The sequence below is a fragment of the Marmota flaviventris genome, chromosome 10, assembly GCF_047511675.1.
Source record: "Marmota flaviventris isolate mMarFla1 chromosome 10, mMarFla1.hap1, whole genome shotgun sequence".
NCBI classification, from domain to species: domain Eukaryota; kingdom Metazoa; phylum Chordata; class Mammalia; order Rodentia; family Sciuridae; genus Marmota; species Marmota flaviventris.
The window spans coordinates 32,920,027-32,944,757 of NC_092507.1; the positions used below are offsets into that span (position 1 = coordinate 32,920,027).

At 41.1% G+C, this 24,731-nt stretch overlaps 1 protein-coding gene across 1 annotated transcript; it reads right to left on the reverse strand.

The window, feature by feature from the left end:
* Nucleotides 1-13,207: 13,207 nt before the first annotated feature.
* On the reverse strand, nt 13,208-14,155 carry LOC114094087 (olfactory receptor 2A12-like). The gene has a single exon (XM_027937028.2). It carries the CDS (start codon nt 14,153-14,155, stop codon nt 13,208-13,210), a length of 948 nt encoding a protein of 315 aa, XP_027792829.2.
* Between the last annotated feature and the right edge of the window lie 10,576 nt (nt 14,156-24,731).

Consider the following 24,731-nt stretch of genomic DNA (forward strand, 5'->3'; position numbering starts at 1 on the left):
CATATGGTAAAATGAAGCAAAAAAAAAAAGTCTACCAAATAAGTGACTAGTGTACAGGGAATGGAAATTTATACAAAATATGTACTTGATAAAATAACAAAATACACTGAAAATGAAGTGGAATTATGATTGATCCCCTTTTTATATTCACTATCTTCCATTTTCTCAGAAAATGAAGTTGGGATGTTTTCTATTAGCTCTAAAGTTTAGTTATATCCCCACTTTTTCAAAGAACTTCAATGAGTTTCTAGACACAAACCAGCCCTGTGAAAATCACTTCAGCACTGTTCTAGTGGATTACATGAAAAGACTTGGAATGTGGGAGGAAGGTCAATGAAGTAGAAGCATTTGGCGTGGTCTATCTCCTAGCTGGTAGGCAATGTGACTCTTTTCTCTTTTAGTGAGGAAAGGAAACTGGGACTTCCTTTTTCTTCACTGGTTAAATAAGGGGTCTCCAAGATACAGGACAGACAAACTGTGGAGAGATTCGGCTGTCCTATAGCAGCTCCAGGTTTCCTCCACACCTCCATCTCACAATGCCATTGGACATGTGCCTAGTGAAGAGGTGAGCAATGGTAATTACGTCCCCTGGAGTTTTGTGGATGGATGAGACTGGTGCAGTTGTGCATCCAGCCTGTTTAGAGAATGCCTTGAGAATTTTCTTGGCTCTTTGTCCCTACTCTCATGGAGATCATAACTGAAGGGAAGAGAGATAGAAACCAAAGAATCATATAAATAAGTATAAATCCAATTTGTCAGATGTACTCAAGTGGAAAGGTGCGTGGCACTACAAGAGCTTATGATACATCCTTTTGGCCTAGCTGGAGTGGAGAGGTCTGGGAAGTTTCCTTGTGGAGACACAAGGATATGAGAGATCATTCTTTAGGATGCGTGAGATCCCAAAGTAGGAGATAACCAGAGGAAATTGATGGTGGAGGGTTGAGAGCCCTGGGGGAGGGAACAACACCTTCCAAGTTCCATACTGTCAGAAGGAGTACAGCATGTACAAGGAATAGAAAGATTAGTTAGGCAGAAAGTCAGGGAGAAGGACAGAAACTTGTGAAGCACCCCGGGGTTCTGTTTTTTATTTTTAGAGTGCTAGAACTTTATTGAAATCTTGAAATATTTAAACCTAGGACTGATGTCCTAAGACTTGAATGGATCATTCTAGCTCCAATGTGGAGAACAATGTGTATATGTAGATACACATCAAGTGAGTACTTGATAATCTTCCTAGAATAAATAGAACATTTGATTATCAAAGTATTGCTTTTGAGATTCAGAAAGTTTTCCTGTATCATACTTTTGTATATTGCCTCTGGTCCATTTAGTGTTTTCTTTTCTAGAAATTCTTTAATATTTGTAGAATGTATCAAAGCAACTGATCCTACATTTTATAATTTTATCTTTTCCCTGCATTCTGGGGAATATTTCAATTTTTATGAGAGGTCTATCTTTCCATTTACTGTTTCCAGTGTCCAACTTAATTTTATTGTACTTAATGCATTCTCCTTGTTTCCATCAATTATCTTCTATCATGCTGTGCTTTTGTCTTTTTGTAACTGATTGAAATCACACAACAATTATTTTAAAATATTTTTCTTGTCTGTTTTAAAGTAAAGACTTCTCTGAGTCTTCAGGATATTGGACTGCTCTTATGAGCTGCAGACATACATGTAGCGATGGTCTTGGAGTGATGGAAGGGTGAAACTGAGTGACGGAGTTTGTAATGGTGATGGGGATGATGATAATACCGATGAGCTGGTGAGGTGATGAGTTGGGAATGATATTGAGCATGACAAAGCAATATGGAAAGAGTCTTATCCACAGCCCAGCTGTGTCAGGGCAGAGGAAGACACTGCAGCCGGGCCAAACAAAGTGCAATCAACAGCATGGTAAATATATGATTTATTGGGAAAGCTTCCAAGGGATCAGAGACTGCTATAAAAAGAGTTCAGTGGTGACAGGCTGATAACACCTCTGCTCTCATAGTGCCTTGCCAAGCAGTGCCTCTCTCCCTCACAGTGTTTTGTCCAGTAGCAGCCAGCTGGACGAGAGACATTTATCCTTTCCACAGTGCCCTCAGAGAAGGGTTTTATATCTTAGGCTGCTGAAGCAGTGACACCATCAGCATGAGCTTGCTTAGTTTGCTTGTATGCCGGCTCTCAAGGAGCAACTATTTTGGCATATACAAGAAAGTGGCTTGCGTTAGTTCCCAGTATGCAAAGAAGAAAGCTGGTGTCCTTCGGGGTAGTACATATCTGGATTTTTCAGCCCAGGTTTGCTCTCATTGGTCCCTTAACTTGGCTAGGTTTTCAGGAACAGAAAGGGTACATTCAGGGACATGGTGTCTTACTCTCCCCTTTGCTTTAGGGATAATACAGAAAGGATGATAGATTTAGGATAATATTGGATGAAAGTGATATAATACTGATTGGGATAATATTGATGAGGTTATGATGATGACACAGGGTATTGGTGATGGTATCTTGGGTTTGTGCTTAGTAGCTAGTGTGCACACTTGGGATCCACTTAGGGAAAAGTTAAAACAATTTTTTTCAGGTGCCTCTGAGGGACACTGAGTCACTTTGACCTTTTAGCTGCTGGTATTGGCCCAGCTGCCTAATAAGCTAAGTTCTTAATGATGTTCCTTCCATTTTCTTAAGCACTGAACTTAACAAGCCTCCCAGGAATTCTCACTTCAGAGCTACTCAACTGTGGCTTACTTGGGCCACAGCCAGGAAGAGCTCCAGGGGCAGAGGGACCCAGGAGTGGCCTCAGAAACTGGGGAATAAACATGGAGACTCACAGCAGGAGGGGGAAGGAGGAGGAGTAGAGACTTTTAAGACATTACATTTAGCTCAGTTGGGATTAGAAGGGAGCTGCTCTCTGAATGATTGGCAGTTCTTCTGTCCTCCTGGGAAGTGTCAATCTAGAAGAGCTCGAGGGAGAGTCTCAGTGGCTCAGGATCTAAGTCCTATCATTGCACCTGTCAAGCCACACATAGGATCCAAGGGTGGTCCCTGAATTCAGGAGCCCTGTGCTGCTGCCTGAGGAGCTAGGCTTGACATGCAAGATGGGCACTGAAGAGCAGAGCTATTAGAAGCCTTAAAAGTAGTCTCTGCTAGTTCTCAAGTGGCTGCTCAAGGACCAGTGATAACCTGGCTGTATCAGAAACTCCTGGCATTATTGTTATTTTTAATTCCTTTTAGTTTTTCTCTAACTGTACCAGCAAGCATCCATACATCACAGATAAATGAAAGTTACCTTTGATCCTGTCTTCGATACTAGTACCCAAACCTGAGGTTAAGTCTACTTTTAAAACTTTTTAGAAATATGCTTTAAGGTCGCATTTTTGTGAATATACAGAAATATGTTTTTCTTCTGTTTTTACCTATGGTGAAGGCATATAATTACATTGTAACACAGCAAAAAAATAATTTAAATTATATACTTTGTGCAACTAGATCAAAAGTACACTTACTTTTCTTTCTTCCTTTCTTTGTACCAGGGATTAAACCCAGGGGCACTTAACCACTGAGCCACATCCCCAGCTCTTTTTTATATTATATTTAGAGACAGGGTCTTGCTGAGTTACTTGGTGCCTCATTTTTGCTGAGGCTGGCTTTAAATATACAATCCTCCTGCCTCAGCCTACCGAGCCACTGGGATTACAGGCATGCACCATTGTGCCTGACAGTTATAGTTACTTTTAAGAGATACTTACAGAAACAGCAATATTCTGGGAGGGTATAGCTCCATGGTAGGCAGTTGACTGCGCACACACACACACACACACACACACACACACACACAAATACTATTCCAGTTAAAGTCCCAAAGAGTGTCAATGATCCAAACCCTACATCTCAATCAAAACCAAGTATTAATAGTCCGTGACAGGATGAAGCCAAGACATGTGTGGAACTCCTTGGAAGTGATGAGAACTTTATGATTACTGAATCAAGAGTGATCACTGACCATCAGGTCACTTTGATTATCTTTTCACTGTTTCACTTTAACAGTAGTTTGGGAAGAGAAATATATGTTAAAAAATTAAACCAAACTATCAGTTTTTCATTTAAAATTGTTATTTATATGTCCTGAATATATTTTTTATTTATTTATTTTTTCCTCAGCATTGCTGGTATTACTTCATTTTTCTCATTGGTTTTACATTTTATTTTATTTTTTAAAATTTTTTATTGATTTTTAAAAAAAATAAATGACAACAGAATGGATTACATTTCTTATTACACATATAGAGCACAATTTTGCATATCTATGGTTGTATATAATGTATGTTCACACCAATTCATGTCTTCATACATGTACTTTGGATAATGATGTCCATCACATTCCACCATCCTGGTACTAATCCCCTGCTCCCTCCCTCCCCTTCCCACCCCTCTGCCCTATCTAGAGTTTGTCTATTCCTCTCATGCTCCACCCCTCCCTACCCCACTATGAGTCACCTTATATCAAAGAAAACATTCAGCATTTGGTTTTTTGGAATTCGTTAACTTCACTTAGCATTATCTTCTCTAACGCCATCCATTTTCCTGCAAATGCCATGATTTTATTTTCTTTTATTGCTGAGTAATATTCCATTGTGTATATATGCCACATTTTTTTTATCCATTTCTCTACTGAATGGCATCTAGGTTAGTTCCACAGTTTAGCTATTGTTAATTGTGCTGCTATAAACATGGATGTTGTTGTGTCCCTGTAGTATGCTGTTTTTAAGTCCTTTGGGTATAGACCAAGGAGAGGGATAGCTGGGTCCAATAATGATTCCATTCCCAGTTTTCCAGGGAATCTCCATATTGCTTTCCATATTAGTTGCACCAACTTGCAGTCCCACCAGCAATGTATGAGTGTGCCTTTTTCCCAACATCCTCGCCAACACTTATTGTTTGTCTTCATATATCCTTTATGTATTATGTAATTCTGAATCTTTATATACTGACTCTACCTATCTCTCCTTTATGTGCTATATATAAGTTACAAATATTTCATCTTTGTAACATATCTTTGTTATATATTATATTATCATCTTTCTTTTGAAAATTTTTTGCATTTTTGTTGTCAAATCTATTAGTCTTTTTTCCTTATATTTGTATATGTCTTTTAAGGAATGTAATCTACATCCTAAATTTATAAAAATATTCCATATATGGTAATATTTTCCATGCTTTGGTTCATGAAGAATTTATTTTTGTTGTGGTGTAAGGTAGGGATCTCTTTTTTTTAATAAACAAAAAGCTGATTATCCAAATACCGTTTATTCAAAGGCTTTTATTGTTGCTGTTTGTTTTTTGGTATTGGAGATTGAACCCAGGATCATTCTACCTCTGTGCTATGTCCCCAACCCTTTTTTTTTTAACTTTTAAAATTTGAGTTAGGTCTTATTAGGTCTAGGCTGAGTCTGGTCTCAGACTTGCAATCCTCCTGCCTCAGCTTCTTGAATAGCTGGGATTATAGGCATGGGCCACCATGCCCAGCTGAATAGGATGTTCTTCACACAACTGATTTAAAATTCCACCATTACCATTTAGGAACCTATATAAACTAATTGAGCATAGAAAAAAAAACTCAAGCTTTCTATCTCACTTATTTCTAGAGGAAAACTTCTAGCAGTGGTTCTCAATGTGGAGTGAATTTGCCCTTCAGGGAACATTTGCCATTGTCTGGAGACCTCTTGCAATGGTCACATCTTAGGGCAGACAGTGTTACTAGCTTCCAATAGGTAGAGGGCATGACTGCTGCTACAATTCACAGGACAAGTCCTGCCTCTCTGGCTCTCAGAAAGAATTACCCTGACCAAGCTGGGTATGGTGGTGCACACCTGTAATCCCAGTGGTTTGGGAGACTGAGGCAGGAGGATCACGAGTTCAAAGTCAGCCTTGCAAAAGCGAGGCACTAAGCAACTCAGTGAGACCCTGTTTCTAAATAAAATACAAAATAGGGCTGGGGATGTGGCTCATCCGCAGTATGGAAGAAAAAAGAAAGAAAGAAGAAAGAAAGAAAGAGAATTACCCTGTTCAAAATGTCAGCAGTGTTGAGACTGAGAAGCCCTGCTTTACAGTATTGTTTCCTTTTGTCCTTAACACTTTTTTCTTTTCTGTTTTTTAGGGAGATTGTTTTTGCTTTTTGGTACTTTCATGCTTAGTAACAGTGGTTTGGATGTTTAATATGCCTAAATATAACCAGTGGGAAAAATTGAACATAGACCTAAACATGATCTGCAGGATTGTGTGATGGGGTAAGACAGTGGAGCTAGGCTGCTGGGTGTGCATTTCCACGAGTTCTAAGTCACTTATTGCTATGTGACTTGAACAAGTACGTGACCTTTCTGTGTTTCGGTTTAGTAGATTAAAGAATTTGAACTTCACTGACTTGTTATGAAGGTGAACTGAGACTATACATGGGACTCTTATGATCATTTTTGGCACATATATGTAAAATTTAAATAGTAGTGGTATTAATCACATGTTGGAGTGTGTGTGTGTGTGTGTGTGCGCACACACACACACTTGTTTTTTTTTTCTTTTTAAAACATTTATATTTTAGTTGTAGCTGGATACAATACCTTTATTTTATTTATTTATTTTTATGTGGTGCTGAGGATGGAACCCAGAGCTCTGCAGGTGCTAGAGCAAGCGCCCTACCACTAAGCCCCAGCCCCAGCCCCAGCCCAGCAGGCTTGTTTTTTAACACAGTGCTATTATTGAGAGAAGGTGGACACTTAGAGTAATGGTTTGGAACAGCTGTGACTATCCCTGTGCAAATAGAGGTTCTTCAGAAGAGGCAGTGGCAGAAGACTATATGATGAAGGCCATTAAGAAATATCAGAAAGGTCAGACACCCCTGTAAAGATGTAGGGGAATAAGTGCACCTTAGAGTTAATTTGAAGACATAGGGCTTTGGAATCTTCTTGATTGATTTGGTACTATTGGACCTAAGTTTTGCCAATGGTGTGGGAGCAAAATTTGCTTCTTAAATCAATTTACTGAACAACAGTCTTATTTTGAGGCTTAGACTTTCCTTCTGAAAACGCAGTTGTGCTGATATAAGTGCTTCTCATTACAGACTTCTCTGATAAAGATTTTCTCACAAGGCTTTTTTTTTTTTTTTTAATTTTAGCGGTTCTAGAGATTGAACCCAGGGCCTTGTGCATGTGAGGCAAGTACTCTACCATCTGAGCTATAGCCCCAGCCTCATGGATTTCCTTGAGGGAGATCAGGGATTCATTGCATGGGACACAAAGGTGGGAGCTAAAGGCCAGCAAATGAAGACTTCTTTTTGTAAAAAAATTCCATGAAGTTGTCTATGAAACATACACCCTTGGTTAAAAATTCAAGACTGAAAGGAACTTGCCTAGGAAATAATATTCCCATTTATTATACATAATGAAGTATTACTTAGCATTAAAAGAGAATAAAATTGAGGCATTTGCAGGTAAATGGATGGAGTTGGAGAATATTACGCTAAGTGAAATAAGCCAATCCCCAAAAACTAAAGGCCGAATGTTTTCTCTGATTAATGGATGCTGATCTATGATGGGTGGGGGCAGAATGGAGGATCTTTGGATGGGCAAAAGGGTGGGTGGGGAGGGGTTATGAGGATATAAAAGATGGTGGAATGAGATGGACATCATTACCCTAGGAATATGTATGATTGCATGAATGGTGTATCTCTACACAGTGTACAACTAGAGAATTGAAATGTTGCACTCAATTTGTATATGATGAATTGAAATGCATTCTGTTGTCATGTACAACAAAGTGAAATGCTGCGCGCCTCCCCTGACTCAGGCAATGGCAAGGCCCTACTGAGGTGGATGGCGCAAGGCGTCCATCCTCTGGAGGAGCGCAGTATGTTTCTGGGAATGGGCTGGTTTGTTTTGGTATTCCTTTAAATAAGTATAATTGAGATTTCTCATATGACCATTAAGTATGAAGGAAAAAACATGACTTTCCCAATTAATGCAACTACTTCTAAAGAATAAACCTGTTTGCTCTAAATGCAATGATTCAGCTGTGGAACGTAAATTGTTAATGTTTAATGAAAAACCCCCTGTAGGAAAAACAGTCAAGGAAGTTTTTGAGAAATTAAATTAAAATCTAGAGAAGAAGAATTAATGTTAAGAAGACAGATTAGTGCTTAGTACTGGGCAACTTGTTCTTGTTCCTGTGCACAATAGTTTGGTGCTCTTGCTCTTGTTTGATTAAAATTAGTAGCCTCTCTTTTCAAGTTAACCACTTGCCATAACTGTAGCGCCGATTCTAGTCAGTAAGTCAAAAAAGAATAGTCAAGGTATAGGCCAATAGTCTAAGGACATTTCTGACTATTATTAAAAGCTAACTAAGCAGAAACAGCTCAAAGCAAAACGCGAACTGAAAGTAAAAATGCTTGTTTGTGCATAAGCCAAGATACATTCTTCTTATCTAATTGTAGCTACATAATATTTTGTTTCTTTGAATAATGATTCCTGTTTTGTAACCACAAAATACTGTGAGCCTGCCAAAAAGAAAAGTATATATGATTAACTTCACAAGTAAAGATTGGGATTCAGCACATTCACTTTTGTGTCTGTGTTGTTTCTCCACCCCCTTTTGCGGACTCCTCACCATCCGTTCTCTCCTGAGACCCCCTGTTGGAGATGGACTCCGACAGTGAAACAAATTAAAACAAATAAATATAAAAAAAAAATCAGACTTGGAGTCCAAATTGCCTTTTTTTTTAAAAAAAAATAATAGGTAAAGATCTAACCTATACCTCCCTTTTCCCAGTCCTTCCAAAGAATGACATCATAATCAAATGCTGTCAAGGAAGATACATTGTGATCAGATTTCCTATGTGGGTTGTCCCTTGGCTTAATGATCACCTACACATTTTTTCTCTTGCCTAATTTTCCTTCAGTGTCCTTGGCTTTGTCCACATGCTTTGCCATTTTATCTATCTTATAATTTTCCTGCTGCAGCTCTGGTCTGTCATGGAATAAGTAACCTCATCTCTTCTAGTCCTGAGTTGGCTCAGTGACTTTCCAGATCCCATAGTTTCTTTTCTTAGCTTACGCCTCTTTTCATTGTGCATCATTTTCTAGTATCTTCCTAAGAAAAAGAATATGAGAGGTAGACTTTTTATCTCCACACATTTCTGAAATTGCCTCAATTTGGTTGCTAAAATTTTCTCCTTAAAACGTTGAAGGTTCTGGGTCTTTGTGCTGATGCTTCCTGTGTTGCTGATGAGGAATCTGGTGTGTCTCATTCTTGTTCTTCTCTCTGGAAGATTTGGTTTTCTTCCTGAAGATCTTAAACTTCACGATGACATACCTTGGTGTGGGCCTGTGTTCCCTCTTTCACTAGGATGTTTAGAAGGATTCAATTTCTTTCCTGTTGGAGAATTCCACTTGATAACCTAACCTCTCTGCCACTTTCTTTGTTCTGATTCTGGAATTTTTCAGAGGATGAACATCTACTAAGTTCATATTTTGGTCCTACTTTGGGAGAAACATTTAATTTTTTTTCTAATCATTTTATTGAATATCTAACTTATTTCATTTTATCTCCCATGAATTATTCTCTAATTGTTCTGTCTTACATCATTTTAGTCTTCTGTAGATGCAATAAACTATCTGAATTAGAGTTCTTTCAGGATCATTTCTCTTCATTCTTAATTATAGCCTCAGTTATTTTTAAAAGAATGTTTTCTTCTGTTTCCTTCATTGTTTCCTCAGCTGCTCCCTTCCCCATGCCTTTTAATTTTGTTTTTGATACTGGGAATTGATCCCAGGGCACTTAACAACTAAGTCACACCCCAGCCCTAAGAACTGTATATTTTTTTAAGAAGAAAAAATTATTTTCACATTTTCTTCTTTCTTCTAGCACTTATTGGACACAAGGACATTTCTGGTTACCCAGACACTGAGTTTCCAGAATAAAATGAAACTCTGATCACACGAGTCATGCTTTTGGAAGACTCTTTTTTGTGCTCCTCCCTTCTGCAGTGATCTGCATTGGCTGCTGCAGTCGTACAAAGGCAAGGCCCTCTCGGCACACGGAGTAGTCAAGGAAGGATCTAACTTGATGGGCATAAGCTATTACATCTCCAGAAGCTATGTGCAGCATTTGGTGCTGTGGTGGCAGCAAACTTCTTTTCATTTGCATAGTATCTCTTTAGTTACTGCTGCAGATTCTGGCTTATGACAGCTTCAAGATCGATTCCAAGATCACTGGCTCCTGTGTCTTTAAGGACCCTTCTGACTTCCCTAGTTAGATTTCCCCCTTCTCTGGCATTTCCATGTGAGCTCTATCAGGAGGATGGGGGATTGCATCCCTCATGCCTTTCACCCTCTCCTCAGGGACATACAGCACCTTAAGGTACAGGAGCCAGGTTTTTGTTCATATAAAGTCTAACCAGAACTTTGCACACCCTGCAGAGGTCCATGACCCAGATGACAATGCAGTGGGGGTGGGTGAGGGGTGAGGGTGCTGGCTACAAAGGCTGCCTAGACTCTAAGCTGGCTGAGCCAGGGGTCTTGGAACTCACCAGAGAGATGTTCCAGGCTGAAGCTTGGCTTGCCCTTGCCCTGTATTTCTTGGGTTCCCCAGGTCAGGCTGCTGGACATTCAGATCCTGGCCATTCTGAACTGCATGGGGAGGAGGGACACCATCCCAGAATGAGAGTCATCAATGACTCAGTCTGGTTTTGGGAGACAAAAGAACAGCAGGGAGGGAAGGAAAGGGAGAAGGGAGGGGATAGCAAGAATGGTGGAATGTGATGGACATCATTATCTAAAGTACATATGTGAAGAGTCGAATTGGGCGTCAACCTACTTTATATACAGACAGATATAAAAAATTGTGGTATATATGTGTAATAAGAATTGTAATGCAAAACAAACAAGTACATGTATAAGACTTGAATTGGCATGAACATACTTTATGCAAAGATATGAAAAATTGTGCTTTATATGTGTAATAAGAATTGTAATGCATTCCGCTGTTGTGTATTTAAAAAAATAAAATCAATTAAAAAAAAAGAAGCGGAAAAAAAAAAAGAGAGAACAGGGCACTAGAAGGAGGGTCTGGGAGGAGGAGTAGGGACCATGATGGAGGAGTAGCAGGAAAGGGGAGCAAGAACAGGCTGGCGAGTGGGTGGTCCAGAAGGAAGGGAGGAGGAGCTGGGCATGGAGATATTTGAGGTGGGGTAGTAGGAACTGGCACCACTAGCTAGAGGAGGGAACCAGGTAGCGCAGAAGACAGAGAGGGAGGCGTTGCACTGGACAGTAGACAGAGGGAAGAAAGACAGAGTAGTCAGGGGAGGAAGGTGGGTTGGAGGAGGAGCTGTTGGAGGAACAGAGGGAGGAGGAAGCTGGGGTCGAGGTGGGGAAATTTGAGGGCACTTCCTTGTCATCATTTCAAACACCTGGCTTCTCAGCTTGCCACAGTCATGGTGAGCAAGTGATCTCATGCCAGAGCTGCTCCAGCAGTTATGCCACACATGAGGGCCCACATCACCCCAGCATGCCCCTGCACTTTGGCCAGTGAGTGGGTCTCACCAAGAGGCAGTGGTCCCAGTGCCTTGGTCTAAGAGTGAGCATGGGAGACAACCAAGAGAAGAAATGGGGCTGTGATATTAGACCCCTTCTTGAGATAATGTGTACGTTCAATGTTTAAATATCAATGAAAGTGTAGGACAGAGGTAGGAGCCTGTGGTCTGGGAGAACAGACCTGAAGCAAGAATTGGGAAAGTGGAAGAAGCCAGTGGCCCAGTTATTTAACTTGCCACATTTTCCAAAGCTCTTTATTCTTTTAGTGGGGGCGGGGGTGTACCAGGGTTTGAACTCAGGGGCACTCAACCACTGAACCACATCCCCAGCCATATTTTGTATTTAGAGACAGGGTCTCACTGAGTTGCTTAGAGCCTCACCGTTGCTGAGGCTGGCTTTGAACTTGTGATCCTTTGCCTGAACTTCCTGAGCACTAGGATTCCAGGCACCACATGGGGCTTCCAAAGCTCTTTCACATCATTATATCATGATGATGTCTAACTGATTCCACCATCATTCCTACCCCCTTGCCCTTATGAGTTAGCATCTTCATATCAAAACATTCGGCCTTTGGTTTTTTGGGATTGGCTTACTTCACCTGGTTTTTTGAGGAATCTCCTCACTGCCTTCCAGAGTTATTGCACCTGCAGTCTCACCAACAATATACGAGTTGATTATTACTGTTTTTAATGACAGACTAGATACAATTGAATAGAAAATTAATAATCTAGAAATCAGGTCAAAGTGTGGTGTTCATTCCCTCACCCACAACCTATTTGTTGAAGACCAGTTTGTGGGAAGCAGGGGTGCTATGTTCTGAGCAAACAGCAGTAAATCAGGCTGTCAGGGTTCCTGCCTTGGTATCTAGTAGAGAACTAAGAAGTTGAGCCACACACCTTTATTATTATGTGAGAGGAGGTACAGGATGCTTTGAAGGTGAACTCACTCTCAACTCTTTTGGACGCAAGAAAAGTGTTCTTTTAGAAACTTCAGTTTAAGCCAAGACCTGATGGATGAATAGGAATTAACAGTCCTTTGGGGTGGCATGGAGGGAGGGTAGGGTTTAGGGTAAGGAGAGAGTGTAGGGTAAGTGGAAGGTTTGATACAGAAAAGGCAATGACAGAAGACCAATTCATGTGAAGTGAAAGGAGGAAGACAGACCAATCTGAGATGAATCTGAGAAGGTCAGGGGGGTCAGATTGCAACTGGCCTCAAGTCAGCCCAACTTGTCTCCACCCAGCATATCTGAAACTCACTTCTCCTCTAGGGCCAGGAATCTTCTAAGACAGCACTCCTGCCCCTGTATTCAGCTCACCTAATACCATGACTATGGTTTCCAGAGGATAGGGAAACTTCCTCATGATTCAGTAATGGGGTATACCCCCAAACTCTTTCCCTTCATCTCAAAGACTTCAATTGCTCCGTTATCTCTCCTTTGCTGAACACCAATACTGTGGAACAAAAGGAGACAAAAGATATGATGTGCCTGGAAGACATTTCACAGTATCCTGTTATATCAGCCAAATAGTGGGTGGTCTCCAAGGACCTGCACAGAGTTGTGATTAGAGGCTGAAGGGGAGTGAGCACTGGTGCGGCCAATGTTTAGAGCCATGGCCAGCATGCACTTTTGAGTATTGTTTCTCTGTCCTTTTAGGCAAACTCATTCTGTGACCTTGCCCAGCCTGTCACCTTGAGGAAAGCCCTCTTCACGTCCTTATTCCGGAGGCTATAGATGATGGGGTTGAGAAAAGCAGAGATGACATTGTAGAACAGAGCCAGCTTCTTGTCCTCTTCTGGGGAGGCCTTAGAGCCAGGCTTCATGTACATGACCATGGCTGGTACACAGAACATGGTGACCACAGTGATATGAGAAGCACAAGTGGAGAAGGCCTTCAGCCTCCCCTGTGCTGAACGGATCTTCAGGATGGCGAAGAAGATGTTGACATAAATGATAAGGATAAGGGACAGTGGGATCAGTATGACACTAAAACCAAGGATGAAGTCCACTCGGTCATTGAGTGAGGTATCTGCGCAAGCCAGCTTTAAGACTGCAGGAACTTCACAGAAGAAGTGGTTAATCTTGTTGGGGCCACAGTAGGGCAGGCGCATGGCAAAGACAGTGTAGATAAGAGCAGAGATGACACCCCAGAGTCCACAGAAAATGACCATTACCCCACATAGCCATGGGCTCATGATGACCTTGTACCGGAGTGGATGGCAGATGGCCACATACCTGTCAATAGACATCATGGCAAAGAGCCAGGACTCAGTGACACCTAACACCAAGAAAATGTACATCTGAGCCACACAGCTAGAAAAAGAGATGGTCTTCTCCTGGCTGGCCAGATGTACCAACATCTGGGGCACAGTCGTGGTGGTATAGCCCAGGTCCAACATGGAAAGAATGCCAATAAAGAAGTACATGGGAGTGTGAAGGTGGGAATCCAGGCAGATGAGGATGGTAATCAAGCCGTTGCCCAGAATAATCAACAGGTAGATCATCAGAAAGATGGAAAAGAGCAGGGGTGTGGTTCTGGGATCCAGGGAGAAGCCCAGAAGAATGAATTCACTCACAAAGGACTGGTTGAGCTTTTGCATTGTCTTTTACCTCTCAATGAAAAAGAGAGGCACCAATTTAGACAGTAGACTTGTCAAGATATACACTAAGAGCTGGGGTTACTTAAGGGGTTAGGTAGTGGCTGGTGTCAAATTCTGATGGAACACCATAATCTCTAAGCTCTCCCTGGGCAAAGAGACAACCCACATTACCTGCTTTTATCTTTTTTCACCACTCCCAGAAGATTTATGAAAAGGAGAGCTTCTTATCTGGGGTTAGCTGGGTCTCAAATCCACTAGTAGTTTCCCATCTCAGCCTCAGTTTCTTCTGCTCTGAGATGAAAGCATTGGGCAAGCTGATCACTAATTCCCCTTAAATCCAGTTCTCTTTCATACACCTAGGTATTTAGAGCTTACCATTGGTGTGCAGACCCCATGCAAGTTGGCAAACTTCAAATGCCTGAAACCGGAAGAGAATCCATTTACTTATTGCAAATATATAAATTAATTTTCCAATTTAATTTTACCCTTAGTCTTTCATTAGGCAAGATGAATCTCTGACTATCCACTCACCCCATTTCAGGCTGCAGTGTATTAGAAAAAACATTGATTTCCCAATCCTGGCTGTATAATTTGCTAAATGACCTTGAACAAGTCATTTACCCTTCCCTCCCCCAATCCTTTGATACTGCTTTGAACAAGTACAAAATTAGAACAAATATCTCTTTGTCACAGGTTTCCTGCAAAAATTGAATAATATTTGGCACAAAAATCATCACAGAAAGTTTAGCATGTAGTTGATGCATGGTTAATGCTACCTGCATTTCTGAGTGATTCTTCTTACATAAGACTGGGATTCAGATCCAAGGTACACAAGCAAACGTCCTGAGAAGTCACTCCCCCATCCTGGATGCCTGCAGTCAATTAACCCTCCACCAGTGCCTACCTCTGTTTCTCCTACCTACAGAAGCCAGTGTCCCCTCCACTCTTTCAGCTTCTTACTCCCTCTTAGCTCTGTCTGAGCTTGAGTCAGTTTCTTCACGGGAACATGGAAGGACACTTCTCCAAAGAGATGCCATTTGCATTGCTGATACTTGGGGAATGGAGCAATCTTGATGGTGTTGGGGGTTACTCCTTTCCCTGGCACTAATTGATCTGATCTCCAGCCTACTTGTTCTCTAATCAGCTTCTTCTCTGAAGCATTGGAGTGAGAGGCTTCATAAGAACCTTGTGCCTACATTCAATACCTTAGGTGGTTTCTTCACTTTGGCTAACAGAATTGCACACAGTCTAAACCTCTTATGTGCTAAGGATCTTTATGGGACCTTCACAGATCTTATCCAATAGCTGCCAGGTAGCAGGAAGACAATTGTTTTTAATTAAATCTTATTTTTCACCAAAAAGCCTTTATAATCTACATTGTCTCTGTAGGCTGGCCTTAGCTTCTCTACCTTCACAAAAGATAGTAGTACCTGGGCTAGGTGTCTTAAAGAGACAAACCACATGGCAGGGTGGAGGCAGCTGGTTCTTCTTGAATCTTGGCCCTGACTATACTGCTATGAGACTTGGGCTATTAGTGGATTTCTCTAGGTCTCAGCAGTAAAAAAGGAAAAACACATCTTTGCGAGCCACATTCTTCCTATGAAGAAACATCCCAAGGATGTCAGAATTTTCTACCTTGAAGCTTAGAGTGGGAACATGTGCTGCCATTTCTCATTTTTCACACAAAGCCAGTGAGTAGGATTTTCTTTGAGGGACTGGTGTTTGGGAGGGTCTAACCTGGTTGAACTGTGGGGACATTTTGACAATGGTCAAAATGGGACTGCTATCTCTAAACCAGCAAAGTGACCCTGTTCCACGATCAGGAGTTTGAGTCAGAAACAGGCTCCCTGGGTCCCCACCCCTCCTTGACTCTCCCAAAAGTATGCAGACTACTTGGGAGAAAAACTGCCCAACTCTAAAGCATAGAAAGCAGATACCCCATGTGAGGAAGAACAAGTAGCAACATTATTACCTACCATGATGAGCCTGGACTTTGTGCCTTTGAACCAAAAATATATAATTCAGCATGCTTGAAATTCATTCTTTCTGAGCTACATTGCGACTGTGAGAAATATAAGGTAGGGATCATCATCACCATATCACAGATAGGGAAACTGAAGCTCAGAGAGGGAATGTATGGGAGAAACAGAATCTTACTCATTCTTCAATAGCAGTAGGGTTTTCCAGCAAAACCAGAGCTCACTAGAACTCAACCAATCAGAGCCCTCAATTTACAGAATGTCTTTTAGTCCTGGATTATTAGGTCAAAAAGACAAATCATGAGCACATAGAAGCTTGTACTGAATTTAGTTTACATATATGTATACATACATATAAATAAGCACATGTGTGTGCACATGCACATTCTCACACACACACACACACACACATATAGTAATTGATGGCATCTGTGAGATCAATCCAATCAAACCAGTCAGGAACTTGGGAAGACCCCTCAACTCTTATCTCATCCCCTACATCCTATCTGTCCTCAGGGTCCATTGCTGCCACCTTCAGAATGCATCCTCCACCCACCTGTCCCTCCACTATCCTACTGCCAATGTCAGCTTAGACACTTAGCGCCTCTCTCTCTCATGGACTCTTATCTCAGTCCTTCCACTGAACCTCTGCCCAGCCTGTTCTCTGCACTAGCCTTCAGAATGCTCTTTCTAAAACAAAAATCTAGTGGGGCTGCTCCTTCATGAATCTGCTGGTGAAAGGCTAAGAGAGTTAGAACAGCACCCCGGCATTCCTTCAAGCCAGACTTGGTTTTGGTCTCCAGGTTCCCAGGCAGGTTGGTGGGCTCTGCCCTTTAGAGAGATCTTCAGCAAGTACAGGGCTGGCCTGCAAAGCCTCCCACTAGTCCTGGAAGCCATCTTCAGAGAGGAGACATGGACACTGATCTGCAGTTAGAGACCCATTTCTTTTGGCATGATGGGGGTTTGGGAAAGAGTTGAGATGAGGACCCAGACCTCCTGGTTGACAGCTGCCTCCACCCTGCCATGTGGTTTGTTTCTTTGGGCTCTGTCCTAGCCAAAGGCCAGCCTCGGTTCACCTGAAAATTCTACAGGATGGACACGTGCCCACTGAGCTGCTTGGCTCCACTGCATGTCCTTACTGAATACAGAGCCAGGCACATCATGACACCAGTAAATGCTTACTGAATGATCTGCATACTGGGAGGTTCTGGGAAGCCAGGACAAAAGAAAAAGGAATGTTTATATTTTCTTTCTCTTTTTAATTTTCCTTCCTGTTCCTCAGAGTTCAAGAAAAAAAATTCATTTATGCAGAAGGTCACCAGACCCTCAGAAGAAATCATGCCATAAGTCCATGAATGGGTTGGGATAGCTGGTACTAAATATCATGGATCTTTCTCCTCTCTCTCTCAACTCCTGTCCCAGGCAATAAATAATAATAATTCTAATAATAACAGTTTTCTATGTGCCAGGCACGATAACATCCATGTGCTTTACATGAATTATTTTACTTTATCCCCATAACTGGTGTAATAGTTGGAAGATTTAACAATGAATGTGGACACCCCCCCCTCCCCAGTCAGCACAAACTGCTGCCCTAGGAAACAGGGAAAGCTGTAGCAACATGCCTACAAGATGAACAGGAGTCCTGTGAGGTAGGCATTTTTACTATGCACATTTTACAGATGAGGAAAGAGGTGTCATGCCTTGCCCAGGGTCACAACTGTCAATGGAAAGAGTGTGGTTGGCTGACCCTGAAAACAGGGTGCCCTCCCTATCTCACCACTTACCCACTCACTTACTGGCTCATCCCTGCCTCCTCCAGAGTAGAAGCTTCCTCCAGAAGTAGAATGCAAATGAAAAAGGACAAGAGGAGCAGAAATTGTGGCCCCACAGCAGAATGAGTAAAGCTGGGACAGGCCCAGCAGATGCAGGAAGGGAAGGACGCCAGGCTTGTTCTGAAGGCTGCTGGGGCTGCCTGCCCTACCCCAGCCTGTGCGTCCACTTCTTCCCCCTGCCCTCCACACCATCGTCTCCTTCTCAGCCAGCTGCACGGAGGGAAGAGGCATTCTAATGGGAAGCCAGGCAGGTGGGCCAGGGCTGGCCTTCCCCACAGTCCTCTCCAGTCACATCCATATTCCCAGGGAGTCCACAGTGTCATCTGGGAAGAGGAGAGAGGGCTGGCTCAGGGGTATGAGGGTGAGTGGGGGCAGCCTTCTTTAAGTTCTGACACCTGCAATACCAGAGAGAAGACCTGGTGGCAGCCCGGCACCATCAGGAGAATCTGGGAGACAAAAGACAGAGTGGGGAGAGAGGGGAAGACCCTCACCTGAGAGCAGCAAGGATGGACCACGGTCAGGCCAGAGCCCCGGGCTGGGCAGAATAGAGACACAGAGGCCAAGTCAATGAGCAGAAGGACAGACGAGGAGACACAAAGGACCACAAAGTCAGGAAAGAGCCTCTTATCTAGAAAGGGATGGAAGCTGGAAGAATCCGGGGGTAGGAATCTGATCCCAGGGAGCAAGCGGTGAACTTCCAGGGCCCTAGCAGCTGGCTCAGTGGCTGCCACCTCCACACAACCTCCTGCAGGAGCATATCTTTCCTGGCTGCTTGAAACCTGCAGCCTCCCTGAGCATTGCAGGCAGAAGCTGTCCTCAGAGTTAGATGCAGCCCCAGTGCCTCAACCTTAGTACTTCTCCCCAGCTGAGAAAGGCAGTTCTGGTGCTCCCCACAGCCTCTGTATCTGGGAAGGGTCTGGTCTGAGGTGGCAAGACCTGGGCACGAGTCTAGAGCCAGCAAGTTCTGGCTTTTTCTCTCATCTGCTCTGGGTTGCACTCACCTCCCTCCATCCTCAATGCCACCCCACAGATCTGCTCTGAACAACTTCAGAGATGTGCTAAACTTTGGGGATAGTGACAATCTTGAAAAGTCAGCCCCTAAAAGGGCATCTATGCAGCCTCACCTGCAAAAGATGCTCCAATACTATTCACCTACCTCCAGGTACAGGGCTCTCTGCCGTGGTCAAGGACGCTTAGGAGACTGTAGCTCTGCCCTTCAGAAAAACCCTTTCTTGTACTGAAATAAGAGCACACACTTACTTTGGTGTGTGCTAAAATCAGTGATGAATTCTCTAAAGTACCCTGCTCCCCATGCTCTGACCTCCACCCTCCCACCCCAACACCTCTCCTCCGGCCTCTCCAGTCTGCATTACAATACAGTAGCCCTTATCTGCTCTCACCTATGTCTAGGAGGGCATGTGGGGTTGTCTGGGTCTCCTTCTCTCCTCTTTTCCTAATCCTGCACATAATTCCCAAGCTGGATCCTTGTTTCCACCCAACATCCCCAATGCCAAATGGCAGCCCCAGCAGACACTTCCACCCACAGCCACAGGGATCATCACGCCCTTCTGCTCAGCAGCTAATGGCTCCCAAGAACAACCTCCGGGGAAGCAGCTGCTGCAGCACAGGAGCCAGGGATCTGTAGTTAGACTTGGTCACTCTAACCAGGACAAGTCACGTGGATTCCCAGAACTTCTGCTTCCTCTATAAATTGGAACTGTGTTCCTTATATCATAATCATACTTGAAATTTTTCTAAAAATATTTCATTTATTTATTTATTTTTATGCAGTGCTAAGGATCAAACCCAGGGCCTCACACAGGCTAGGCAAGCGCTATGCCACTGAGCTACAGCCCCAGCCCCAATATTTGCAATTTTTTGTATAATCACTATGGGCCAGATAGCTGATATATCTTAAATTTTGCAGTATCATTATCTCCATTTTGCAGACATAAAAATGAAAACTTGGACATTAAGTGTTCTGTGTGGAGCTGGGATTGCGAACAGTTTTGTTTGACCAAAGCTGTGCTCCTAACCAATACTCCACCCAGTGTCATGATCCAGCACAAGCCAGGCGGAGGATACTGAGGATCAGAGAGGTAAAATAACTATCCCAGGTCAAACAGCTGTTCCAGGTAGCTGAGATCCCATCTAGGTCTGACGGAGTACACAGTGCCTATACTGCACTCTGCTTGGGGGTGGGATGATGAGCCAGGACCATCCAATCTCTAGCCTGGAGGGAGAGTCTGCCCTAAGCTTTTCTGATGGCTGGGTCACCTGCAGAATGAAGTCCCTAAGCCAGATTCTAGTCTTTCCAGGAATCCCAGTTGCTCCTGAGGTCTCCACCTGAGCTGCAAGTGGAAAGACCAAGCAGGAAATAGACAATCCTGAACCTCAGTGGAGAGGTTTTCCACTGTGAACTCCTTTATGCCTGGGATAATCCCTACTCAATATGTCCCTATTCCTGAGTTACAGAAGTGGAACACAGTAAGGTGGAAACATTACCCTTTAGTTCTACATACAGCAAATTTCCATTATGATTTATTTTTTTAAAGAGAGAGAGAGTTTTTTAATATTTATTTTTTAGTTTTCGGTGGACACAACATCTTTATTTTATTTTTATATGGTGCTGAGGATGGAACCCAGTGCCCCGCGCATGCCAGGTGAGCGTGCTACCACTTGAGCCACATCCCCAGCCCTCATATGATTTCTTAATGTTCCTCTCTGATTTTTTTCTATGACTAAACAATAGTGGATTTTTTCTTATTTGGTTGATATCATATTTTACATTTGATTTTATTGTGACAGATACTAGTAGGTTGACTAACCATTTATGCCTTCTTTGGTGATACAACATGTTCCTTCTGACAACATTTTTTGGAACAATCAATACAATGTGAACTCTCCAAGCTCAAAGGACAGCTCTGTTTCCCTTTTCCCAGAATCCTTCATGTCAAGGGAAGATATAGAACCTAGTCCTGTCTAGTGAGATGTAGGGAATTATATCAAGGAGTTTTTGTGAAAAATTCTTAACTTCCTAACAAAAGAGAGATACTAAGTGTGATATAATACCATCCTTCAAGCCTTCTTTCTTTCACCATGAATACAGATACAATGTCTGGAGTTTGGCACACCTTCTTGAGTCCATGAGGAAAAAGGCTCAAAGAATCACAATGGTGTACTCAAGACTTCTTACTATGTGAAAAAAACAAAAACAAAACAAACACGTGTTTATCTAAATCACTGTTAGTTGGTTTTTCTGTTTATTTTTGCAGTCAAATTCTAATGGATTAAATATTCTGCATTTTGAAAGATGTAATATTATATGATAATTAATTTACCATCTACTTACATATACTTTGTAACTATCATTTTCAAATACTCATTCACCTATTTTTGGATATGTAGTTTTTATCTCATTTCTTCCCTATTACAAATGATATACTGCCAAATTGGACATCATGGCAATGTAGCAAGATTTTTTTTTTTTGCAATTGTCAAAAATTTCCATTTAAGGAGGAATTTGTTATTACATACTCATGGTATTGTCAGAATAGACAGGACTATTGTCCAATCTGATGACCCAGACAGTTTTCCTAGACTTCTGAGCCAAGTCTTGAAGGTCAAAAAAGAGCTTTTTTCTTTTTTCAACAAAAGTCAAAATCAAATAAAGTTACAACAAATAAGAAGGCTAGTAGAAGGGCATGTTCAACAAGATTCGACCATTATACAGTCAGAATCACCTAGCATGTGGGGAACTCCACAGGACATGTATTTTTTTCAATTAACAAATTACAGGTGATGAAAGAACAATCTAAGGGGCTGGGGCTGGGGCTCAGAGGTAGAGCCCTTGCCTAGCACATGCAAGGCCCTGGGTTCGATCCTCAGCACCACATACAAATAAATAAGTTAAATAAAGGTATTGTGTCCAACTACAACTAAAAAATATTTTTTAAAAAGAAAGAACAATCTAAAATTATAGAAGACTTATGTGTTATGTCAGTTAATCATAATGTGTTAAACTTATTTGGGTATTGGGTCACATGAATAAATAATAGATAAAAATCTGTTCATTTATGTGCAAATGGAATTTATGAGGCAGTTGGATGTTTAAGCACTACTGGCTTGTTGATTATTTTAAGTAATTTTTAAAAGATGAAAATAGTAATGAAAGAGTAATGAAAATGTCCTTCTATACATAAACCTGATTGAGTTAGAGTTATAAAATATAAAGATGCCAGTTTCAGAATTTGTTCCCCACCAGGGTGAAGTTAGAGGAACTGGAATTACTCTTCTTCCTATAATAACTTGTACAAAATTTGTGAAATAATGTCCTCCAAGACATGGGATGTGAGGTAGCAAGTGATATGGATCTATGAGAGAAGGAAAAACCATCGAGTTGAGCCCTAGGATTTTTCCAGGTAACAGCAAAAGAATTGCAAGCCGTGGTGTGGGGATGGAGGACACAGAGGAGGCCAGAGGTCCCCTGTGTTGAGGAGATAGAGTGGGGAGGTCGAGGTGGCTGGAGTCGACTCCAGACTTCAGCTGAGTACTGATTGGCACATGTGTTTGGAAACAACCAGAGGATGGAGGAGGAAGAAAACAAGTGTGTACAGGGGGAAATACAAGGCCAAGGCTTAGAGAGAACATTTCTCAGAATTCACACAAAGCCAGGGATAACCAAATGCAGTTCTCGTCTCACCTAAGAAAACCCAAAGTAAAACTCGAAAGGGTCAAAATATTTACAAGTAATTGGATTGCATTCCAGAAAAAAATACTCAAGTATATTTAGTAAGAATCCAAAAATACTCATTAGAGCTGAGTCCACAAGATTCAAACATCTGACCAACAATGAAAGATTACGAGGAACACGATGAAGCAAGATGTTACAACCCATGACAAGGAGAAAGATCACTGGTTAAAATTGACTTTTAAAAGAATATAGATAATAGAAAAAGTATGCAGGGATGTTAAAGAGTTATCATATCTATATCCCGTATGTTTAAGAAGACTGGAAAGACTGAATACAAGTCTAAGACACATAAGCAATTGTAAAACTCTACACAGAGGACAACTCCAATGTGTTAGATGAGAAATGCCCAAGATTAACTCTAGATTAGAAACTGCAGGAGAAAAGACTAATATGGTTATGTGACAACAAAAATACCAAAATGAAACCCAGGAAGATAAACGACTTTATAAAGGAACCAAGCATCAGTGAGCTGTGGCACAGCTTCAACTGGCCCAACACATGTTACATAATTAGCCTTCAAAGAGGAATAGAGGGAAAACAGGAAAGTATTTGAAAAAATGATGGCTCAAAGTGTTCCAAATGTGAGTAAAACTATAATCCCACAGATCCAATTAAGGCTCAATGAAAAAATACATATGAAATTATAACAAGACATATCATAGTCAAATTGCTTAAAACCTGTGATCATCTTTAAAAGGCCAGAAAAAAGATGTATTACACTCAGAGGATCAAGGACAGCCAATGTCTCATCAGCAATAACAGAATTTTGTCAAAAGACCATGAAGCAGAGTCTCTAAAGTTCTGAAGGAAGAAAAATATCTGTCAAACTAGAATCTTTTACCCAGAGGAAATGTCTTTCAAAATTGAAGTAAACAATTAATTTTTTAGATATTCAAAAACTAAAAGACCTTGACATAAATATATCTAAAAAAATTACCAACTATTTGGAACTAAAAACATACTTCTAAAAAAAATCTATGAATCAAATAAAAATATTAGAAAATATTTGGAACCAAAGAAAATGAAAACAGTTAAAAAATTGTGGAACCAAAATGCCTATATTAAAAAAGAAGAAAAATCTCATATTAATGGTTTCTGTTACTACCTCAAGAACTAGATAACAAAGAACAAGTTAAATTCAAAGTAAGAAGAAAAAAGAAAATAATAAATACTAGGAAATCAATTAAATGGTACTGACAAAAACAATAGAGAAAAATCAAACAAGAAACCTATGTTTTTATTTTGAGAACATAAATAATACTGACAATACTAGGAAAAAAAGGTAGAAGATACAAAGTTCCAGTATCAGAAATGAGAATATCATTATAGATTCTATAGATATTAAAAGAATAATAATGGAATATTATGAATAACTTAACACATTAATAACTTAGATGAAATGGATAGAGTTGTTGAAAGACATTAATTACTGAAGTTCATTGGAAAAATTATATAAACTAAATAGTCATAGATCTATTTTTAAAGTTGAATTCATCATTAAAACTTTTAACAATGAAAACTAGACTCAGGTAGGTTAACTCATGAATTCAAGCAAAGGAAGAAATAAGAAATATTTCAAAGTTTGAACAAACTCTTTGAGAAAATTTCAGAGGACACAGTCAACTCATTCTGTGAGATCAGCACCATCCTGACATCAAAACCAACAAAATATGTTACAAGAAAACTATATATCCATATTTCTATGAACATGGTAGAAAAATTATTAACAGAAATTTCACAAATTAGATCCAACTATATCTAAAAAGATTAATACACCTTGCAAGTATTAGGTAAAGAGAATTAAGCTGAGAGGCAGAGAAGTATGCTGGAATGGAAACCAGTCTCAGTGGGATATAAGTGTGAGCTCCAGCCCCATTGGGACCATTTCCTAGCTGTGTGACCTCAGACAGATGAAGATGATGATGAGGGTGACTATGATGATAAGTTCTCCCATTTCTTCTGTACATGCTAAACTCATGCTATCAAATGTTTAATTATCTAATCTCACT